Source organism: Aethina tumida, chromosome 6, assembly GCF_024364675.1.
Source record: "Aethina tumida isolate Nest 87 chromosome 6, icAetTumi1.1, whole genome shotgun sequence".
NCBI classification, from domain to species: Eukaryota; Metazoa; Arthropoda; class Insecta; order Coleoptera; family Nitidulidae; genus Aethina; species Aethina tumida.
In genome coordinates, this window is record NC_065440.1 from 11,120,567 (window position 1) to 11,130,448 (window position 9,882).

The following is a 9,882-nucleotide window of genomic DNA, read 5'->3' on the forward strand; positions in this document are numbered from 1 at the left end:
AAAGTTTGGTAAATTTTAAAATAATAAATTGTTTTTATAATTCCCCATTACATACTTCAGCAGTCTTACTCCACTGCTAGAAGAGGATACATAAATATCCTTTGAAAAAAAAAAAATAACTACAGTGATTTTGAATCAAATTTAACAATTCCTCAACGTTTTAATCAGCATCAGTAAACAATATTGTAGTCTTGATCTGACTATTCTAATTAATAGTGGAACATGAATAAATTTTAATCTGTCCCTTAGAAGAAGGAGACAACTGTTTAATAAGCCTTAAGATCCCCAAAGTTTATTGAGCAAAACTTCTTGATCCTCATTACTCACATTAAATAAAATTGTAGTGACGACTTACCATTCTAACTAATTGTAGTAGGTGCAGAACATGAAGAAATTATAATCTGTCCTTTAGAAGAAAGATTCAGAACTGCCACAATAAAAAACTATCTAGTATAATACACATCTGATTACAGTAGAAGGAAGAGATACTGTAGGAACTACTTTTGTAGTTGATTCTTCTATTTATCACACTAATTTCAAGTTACTAGTGTTTCATAACAGTTTGACATATTCTTTATAAGCCTGATGATAACTCTGGAGTTCATTGAGCATAATGTCTCGATCTTCAGTACTTATATTTGCCAAAAGTGTAGGGTCAGTTTGACCACTTAGCCTAATTGAGGGCACTATTGTACATGCAGAAATTGTAGTCTGTCCATTAGAACAAGATTACAATAAAAACAGTCTTAGATGTTAACCTTTTGGTTACATTAGAAATAAGATATACGGTTGGAGCATAATTTCTACAGTTAATTCTTCTCTTTACAAATGTAATTCCTGGCTACCATTTATGGGGAATAGTTTAGTAAATTCTTCCTAAGCCTTAAGGTCAATTCAGAGTTCATTGAGCAAAACTTCTTGATCCTCACCACTCACATTAAATAAAATTGTAGTGTCGACTTGACCATTCTAACTAATTGTGGTAGGTACAGAACATGAAGAAATTTTAATCTGTCCTTTAGAAGAAAGATTCAGAACTGCCACAATAAAAAACTATATAGAATAATACACATCTGATTACAGTAGAAGGAAGAGATACTGTAGGAACTACTTTTGTAGTTGATTCTTCTATTTATCACACTAATTTCAAGTTACCAGTGTTTGATAACAGTTTGACATATTCTTTATAAGCCTGATGATAACTCTGGAGTTCATTGAGCATAATGTCTCGATCTTCAGTACTTATACTTGCCAAAAGTGTAGGGTCAGTTTGACCACTTAGCCTAATTGAGGGCACTATTGTACATGCAGAAATTGTAGTCTGTCCATTAGAACAAGATTACAATAAAAACAGTCTTAGCTGTTAACCTTTTGGTTACATTAGAAATAAGATATACGGTTGGAGCATAATTTCTACAGTTAATTATTCTCTTTACAAATGTAATTCCTGGCTACCATTTTTGGGGAATAGTTTAGTAAATTCTTCCTAAGCCTTAAGGTCACTTCAGAGTTCATTGAGCAAAACTTCTTGATCCTCACCACTCACATTAAATAAAATTGTAGTGTCGACTTGACCATTCTAACTAATTGTGGTAGGTACAGAACATGAAGAAATTTTAATCTGTCCTTTAGAAGAAAGATTCAGAACTGCCACAATAAAAAACTATATAGAATAATACACATCTGATTACAGTAGAAGGAAGAGATACTGTAGGAACTACTTTTGTAGTTGATTCTTCTATTTATCACACTAATTTCAAGTTACCAGTGTTTGATAACAGTTTGACATATTCTTTATAAGCCTGATGATAACTTTGGAGTTCATTGAGCATAATGTCTCGATCTTCAGTACTTATATTTGCCAAAAGTGTAGGGTCAGTTTGACCACTTAGCCTAATTGAGGGCACTATTGTACATGCAGAAATTGTAGTCTGTCCATTAGAACAAGATTACAATAAAAACATTCTTAGATGTTAACCTTTTGGTTACATTAGAAATAAGATATACGGTTGGAGCATAATTTCTACAGTTAATTATTCTCTTTACAAATGTAATTCCTGGCTGCCATTTTTGGGGAATAGTTTAGTAAATTCTTTCTAAGCCTTAATGTCACTTCAGAGTTCAATGAGCAAAACTTCTTGATCCTCACCACTCACATTAAATAAAATTGTAGTGTCGACTTGACCATTCTAACTAATTGTGGTAGAAAAGAACATGAAGAAATTTTAATCTGTCCTTTAGAAGAAAGATTCAGAGCTGTCACAATAAAAAACTATTTAGAATAATATACATCTGATTACAGTAGAAGGAAGAGATACTGTAGGAACTACTTTTGTAGTTGATTCTTCTATTTATCACACTAATTTCAAGTTACAAGTGTTTGGTAACAGTTTAATATATTGTTTGTAAGCCTCATGAAAACTCTAGAGTTTATTGAGCATAACTTCTTGATCTTCAGTACTTATATTAGGCAAAAATGTAGGGTCAGTTTGACCATTTAGTCTAATTGCCCTCAATGCACAATACTACCCTTAGCATAATTTCTACAGTTAATTCTTCTCTTTACAAATGTAATTCCTGGCTACCATTTTTGGGGAATAGTTTAGTAAATTCTTCCTAAGCCTTAAGGTCACTTCAGAGTTCATTGAGCAAAACTTCTTGATCCTCACCACTCACATTAAATAAAATTGTAGTGTCGACTTGACCATTCTAACTAATTGTGGTAGGTACAGAACATGAAGAAATTTTAATCTGTCCTTTAGAAGAAAGATTCAGAGCTGTCACAATAAAAAATTATCTAGAATAGTAGGAACTACTTTTGTAGTTGATTTTTCTATTTATCACACTAATTTCAAGTTACCAGTGTTTGATAACTGTTTACTATATTGCTTGTAAGCCTCATGATAACTCAAGAGTTCATTGAGCATAGCTTCTCGATCTTCAGTATTGATATTTGGTAAAAATGTAGTTTTGCCTAATTGAGGGCAGTATTGTAATACAGAAATTGTAGTTTGTCCTTTAGAACTGCCTCAAAAAACAATCTAGAATGTTGGCCTTTTGCCTTAGAAATAAGAAATACAGTTGGAATATAACTTCAGAAATTGTCAATGAGAACTAAATGTTAGACTTTGATATCATATATAAGACATACAGTTAGAAGTTAACTTTTACAGTTGATTCTTCTGTTTACATTGTGGTGTCGAAATGACTATTTTGTCTAATTCTGGTCAGTATTAAAAATGAAGAAACAAGGATTCTGCTGCCACAATAAAAATAATTTCGTATGTTGGAACTTTGATTGCATTGGAAATAAGAGATACATTAAACATTGAAACATTACTTGATTTATTCTTCTATTTACAATTCTAATTCATAACTATTAGCCTTTGACAATGGTTTGTTGTGTGGCTTGTTTACATCTAACATCATTAAAAATATTATAAATGTAATTAATTATAATTGCACCTTAAAAAATTATATATTTCACAAAGGTTTTACTCAGAATAAAATGTTTATATAATTCAAATTCCATCGCTTATAAAACTATTGAAATTAACTGCCTATTAGAGATTAAACATGAGAAAATTAATACTAATTAAAGTATTTATGATTATAAAAAATAGTTTAAACATTAACCTGTGGTTAGTAAATTTTAAAAATAAAACAACCACTTAAAAAATAAAAAGTATAATAACAATATAAATACAAAAACAAGATTTGTTCGAATATCACTGATAATATTATTCAGAATCGCTGTTTCCGACCAAAACATCGCCCAAAACAGTCGTCGAGTAAGTGGAATCGATACATCTACCTAAAATCCAACAAAAAAATTAAACATTTTAATTATACTAGAGGTGTATAAAGTACCAAAGACATGTTTGATCTTTTTACGCCTTGGAGATTCAGGTGAGGCTGGCAACACATCCATATCTTCATCATCATCATCCACGTTTTCTTTTGAAGCTCTTTGTATTGTAGCTTTGCCCATCAATTCTTTGAAGCTTTTATTCTTGTTGGCTCTTAGTTTGCCTTTGACGCTTTTAGTTGTTAGTATTTCATCACTACTTTCTGTTGTTGTACTTCTTTCTGATAAAGGTTTTTTGTTGTTTTGCTTAGATTTGCTTTTGATAGATTGGTTGTCACCTTCGAAGTCATTCCAGAACTCGTTGAGCACAGCTTCTTGATCCTCGACACTCATGTTAGCCAAAATTGAAGTGTTACCTTGACTGTTTTGTGTAATTCTGGTTGGTATTGAACACGCCGTTACTGTGGTTTGTGCATCACAATAAGGATTCAGTGTGGCCACAATAAAGATCACCTCGAACGTTGGACTTTTCATTATAATAGACATGGGCCTAAAACAAACAATTAGGAGGCAATTTTCAAAGTTAATACGGTCACTTACAGTCCTCCCTTTTCGAAATTAAATCCAACATTCAAGTTCAAACCATCAGCAAAATGTATGGCAGTCCTGAGGGGTTTCAGGGAAAAATTCAATGTGGTGACAGTTTCAATTTTGTATATGATAAATTCGTGAGCATTTAAACTCACTTGACTCCTCACACTCTTCGGTCTGGGCACCGACCCTAAAACACACCATTTTATAATTAAATTTTTTATTAACTGGTGGCAAACTTGCCCACATAATAATTTCTGGCCATCAGTTTTTCTTTGTTTATTTCGAATGTTATTTCATCATCCGAATTGCTGAACATCTGCAGCAGTTGGTTGAAAAACGAGCTTGTGGCACACATGTTGTTACAACCTGAGGTTACGTTTACGCCAATTTTTAAGACTTCCGACTCCATGAGTCTTAGTTTGTGCAACATAATTATGTCGTCGCATTTGTACTTCATTTTGAACAGTATCAGATCTTCGTTCGCTCCATAACTGATTTTTAAATACTCCAGCTGAAAAATTACAAAACAAGTAAATATAGATTGTTGTTTTAATATGTATTTTATACCTTTCTATCTAAGTGTAAGCCTTTAAAAAGTGGTAACAGTATTTTAAGGTGGATTTTACAGGTAATCGCATGGTTGTCATGAGATTCAATTTGCTCCCCATTGATTTCATATGATGAAAAAAAACTGTACAACAAATCGAATCTACTGCATACAGTTTTGCTTTGGTTCAATGTGATGAATGAGACGGTTTCCTCCTTGAATTCTATGAACAGTTCATCCCCTACTTTAGACAAGGCGCTTAAACCTTTGGCTAAAACTAAAAAAAAAAATGTTTTTAATTACAAATTTATTGTTAAGTTTAAATGAGTTTTATTAAAACCTTTAACGTTACTGCTTGGAATTATGCAGTTCATTTTGTTGAGATTTTGTACATTGTTGTTTGTTTTGTTGTGCTGTTCTAACCTAAATTCTAACAGCTGTCAATATTTAAAAACAGCTGTCAAATTGGAGGTTTCAAATTTTTATTATGTATTATTAATTTATTTTTATTTTTAATGTAGGTACCTGAACAGTGATACTAATTAATTAGGTAAATTTAAACAAAAATTTATGTCAATTTTTTTTATAAATATAAAACACATATAATGAATTGATATTTTAATAAATATAAATTTATACATTAATAAATAAATATTTATTTTTATATTTGATTTATACTACTTATTATTATAGAAGTGTATGCTTCTAAAAAATATCCTAATGTATAATTCTAAATTTAGTTTCATTGTAATGTTTATTTAATGATAGTAACTGTACATCAAGTACTTTTTAAATTTAATTATTATATGATCTACTTCTAATATATAATTATATATATATATATATATATATATATATATATATATATATATATATATATATATATATATACTTGTATCAATTAAATTTAAACTAAAATTTATGTTAATTTCTTTAATTTGTTTTATGCTAACTTAATAAATAAATATTTATATTTGATTTTCTCTACTTATTTTATTCAAAATATATAATTCTAAAAATAGTTATATTATTTTGTCTATTTAATAATAAAATTTAACTCATATTGAAATTGAAATTCTTTTCAACTTATCTTTTATTTATATTAAATATATATAATTTATATATATATATATATATATATATATATATATATATATATATATATATATATAACTAGTATAAATTTAAAATAAAATTTATCAATTTTTTAAATCTGTTTGATGCAGTTCTAATAAATAAATAGTTATATTTGTATTTGAATTACTCTACTCTATTCTAAAAAAATAGTTTCATTGTCATATCTATTTGATAATAAAATTAAGGTGCACATCAAATATTGTTTAAAATTAAATTTTTATGTAATTGATTTTAATTTAATTTTTTATTTAAGTACATAAATTTAAATTAAAATTTATGTTAATATCCTTAATTTGTTTTATGCCAGCATAATAAATAAATAGTTATTTTTAGATTTGAATTACTGCACTCAATTGATTCTAAATATTAATTCTAAAAATAGTTTAATTATCATTTCTATTTAATAATAAAATTAAGGTCCACATAAAAAATTGTTGAAAATTAAATTTTTATGAAATTCATTTTAATTTTATTTTTTATTTAATTATATAAAATTAAACTAAAATTTATGTTAATTTCCTTAATTTATTTTATACTATCTTAATAAATAAATAGTTATGTTTATATTTGATTTTCTCTATTTATTTTATTCGAAATATATAATTATACAAATAGTCTCAGTGTCATGTCTATTTAATAATAAGACATCAAATATTTTTTCAAAATTATTTTATTATATGATTCATTTCAATTATTTTTTTATTTCAAATATTTGAGTAATATTTAATTATATAAATTTGAACTAAAATTCTTTTCAATTTAATATTTTATTTATTTTAAATACTATAAATATACATTTATATCAATTTGTTTTATTCTGGTTTAATAAATAAACAGATATTTTTATATTTGAATTATACAATTTATTCCAAATATAGTTTCATTGTCATGTCTATGTTCATAATAAAATAAAAAAAAAAAAATAAAATTAAAAATTGTTTAAAATTAAATTTTTATGTAATTTATTATAATTTAATTTTTTTATTTAAGTATATAAATTTAAATTAAAATTTATATTAATTTCCTTAATTTGTTTTATGTCAGGATAATAAATAAATAGTTATATTTGATTTTCTTTACGTATTTTATTCAAAAATAGTTTCATTATCATGTCTATTTAATATTAAAATTTAGCTGAATATCAAATATTTTTTCAAAATTAATTTAAATTAATTAAATAATTAATAATTAGAATTAATAATAATATATTTAATTATAATAATATTAATTCTAAATATTAATTCTAAAAATAGTTTAATTATCATTTTTATTTAATAGTAAAATTAAAGTGTAATTTTTATTTTTATTTAATTATATAAGTTTAAACTAAAATTTATTGTTTTATTTATATTATTCTTGTCATGCCCAATTAATAATAAAAAAGGTGCACATCAAAAATTATTTAAAATTAATATTTTATATAATCATTTTAATTATGTAAATTTAAACTATTTGTTAATTTTATAAATTTGTTTTATACTAGTATATTGATAAGTGTTTTTTTAAATTGATTTTCTCTGCTCATTTATTTTAATAAATAATTAATGAATTATAAATAATATAAAATTATTTTATAATTCATTTTAATTTAAATTTTTATAATAATTAATATTTCATTATAAAAATTTAAACTAGTACTTTTGATTTAATCTACACATTTTATCCTAACCATATAAATCTAAAAATAGTTTCATTGTCACATCAATTTAAAAAACCCATCTTAGTTGCAATTTGATAATTAAACATGTCAACAAAAATATGACACCACAGAAAGAATCAAAAAACAAAAATTAACTAAAGAATTTAATTTTTTCCACCATATTTAATATTATTTTCCCTCTCTCGTATAAAATAATTGGTTTCCACAAAAGTAATTTTCAGGGTCAACGTCCCAATTAGATTTTAGGATAAGAACAAGATTAATTGTAACACACGCACCGTTCAACCTTGATAAGTTTCAAACGCACACCTTTTCCAATTCGTTTTCCTTAATTCGTACTCACACTTTAAACATTTTATTTATCGAACATTTCAAGTGAATCGAGCGCATAAATAATTAATTTAAAGCGTTATCGATTGTGACCGCAGTCATGTAACTGATAAGATTCAATCAGTGGCTTGTTGACACCATCAAATTAAATAACAAGTTAATACAACCAGTAGTTAATTGATGTTAAATAAATGGTGTCATATCATTGCAATAAAGTATCGTCCGATTAAATGCGAAGTGTATCCGTATGCGCCCGAAGATCTCGTGTTCCCACTCACGGGCGGCTCGTTATTTAGGGTTTATTAAACATGTGGATTTTAGTCAATAGTAGTTCTGATTAATCATTAGTAATGCAACTTAACCTAGATTTAATAATCAAATATAAATAGAAATTAATTTCGACGGTATATATTTAAGGGATTGTAAGCACAACTTTGAATAATCATCTGTTTGTCAATAGTTGTCAATGAATAATGTAACAGTTGTATGTATGTAGTTATTAATCTGTGATAAACTTCTAAATGATAATTTATCACAGGGTTTAAATCTTAATATAACGTTAACATTTATAAAGTCAAATCAGTTGGAAACTTATTTGTAGTACATTGACGTTTATTATTTGCTTGATGTACAGATATATATAACGAACATGTTAATGAAGAATGTATGAAAATTAAAACATGTTTGGGTGAGATTGAAAGTAAAAAGTATTAATATAATAAAATTACTTAAATTTTGTAAGAAACAACAATTAATATAGTTATTAACAACTGATTGTTAATCAATCCTATTAGTAATTTAATTTAATAAACTAAATTAATCATAAAAAATAAATCTAAAACCATTAGACTAAGTTCACGTAATATCACCTTGGTGGGTAATCTGAAATATAAAGATAATTTAACATTGAATAGTTCTTTTTTAAAACATTTTTACCTTATATTGGGGTACAATTACCAATAATAATAATCTGAAGCATTTATTGTCATCTGCACAACAATCACAGCTTTGTAAAATAAAATATCCTATTGTAAAAGCTAAAATATGAATTATAATATACTATATATTTAAATATACATATTATCTCTATTATATGGAGCTGAAATACTTATTCAAATTAGACATTTTACCAAATTTTTTTATATAATTAAGTACCTTATTGATACAGATCTTGCCTCGTAATTATACACAAATTTAGCTTTAAACTTAATCCCGTAAAAAATTTCAACAATATGTCTAATTAATTTTAATTCCCTCCAATTAAATGTCTTTTGTCACTGTACGAAGATGGATGGAGGAGAACCGGTGCTAAAATACATATTCAACTTGATTTGTCAATAATATATTTTGTTAATTTTAATTACCTTAAGTTAGGTTAGGTTAGGTTAGATTAGTTAGTTTGACCATTAATATGTTATTAAAGAATATTACGACTTCAAAACTATGTCATGTCAAAGATCAAACATTTATTAATCCATAGGTCATTTACTGCCATGTTTGTACAGCAAATTCTAACCTAACTTAACCTAACCTAACCTAACCTAACTTAAGGTAATTAAAATTAACAAAATATATTGTTGAAAAATTTAAGTTGAATATGTATTTTAGCACCGGTTCTCCTCCATCCATCTTCGTACAGTGACAAAAGACATTTAATTGGAGAGAATTAAAATTAATTAGTCATATTGTTGAAATTTGGCACGGGGTTATGTTTAAAGCTAAATTTGTGTATAATTACGAGGCAAGATCTGTATCAATAAGTTAATTAATTATATAAAAAATTTGGTAAAATGTCTAATTTGAATA

The 9,882-nt window shown here is 26.1% G+C and overlaps 1 protein-coding gene across 1 annotated transcript; it reads right to left on the reverse strand.

Moving 5' to 3' along the window:
* Positions 1-3,671: 3,671 nt before the first annotated feature.
* On the reverse strand, positions 3,672-5,375 carry LOC109604448 (cell cycle checkpoint control protein RAD9A). The gene is made up of 6 exons (XM_020020972.2): positions 5,290-5,375; positions 4,970-5,226; positions 4,643-4,913; positions 4,409-4,589; positions 3,871-4,358; positions 3,672-3,814 (listed from the first exon to the last, which is right to left on the reverse strand). The coding sequence occupies exons 1-6, from the start codon at positions 5,321-5,323 to the stop codon at positions 3,741-3,743; spliced, it is 1,305 nt and encodes a 434-aa protein (XP_019876531.2). The 5' UTR covers positions 5,324-5,375; the 3' UTR covers positions 3,672-3,740.
* Positions 5,376-9,882: the final 4,507 nt, after the last annotated feature.

What these genes read in the sequence shown, in the direction of transcription:
- LOC109604448 (XM_020020972.2), bottom strand. Translation starts at nt 5,323, where the DNA reads ATGAACTGCATAATTCCAAGCAGTAACGTTAAAG. An exon ending in GCTTACACTTAGATAGAAAG is followed by an intron (nt 4,914 to 4,969) that starts GTATAAAATACA and finishes GTAATTTTTCAG; the next exon opens with CTGGAGTATTTAAAAATCAG. An exon ending in GGCCAGAAATTATTATGTGG is followed by an intron (nt 4,590 to 4,642) that starts GCAAGTTTGCCA and finishes GGTGTGTTTTAG; the next exon opens with GGTCGGTGCCCAGACCGAAG.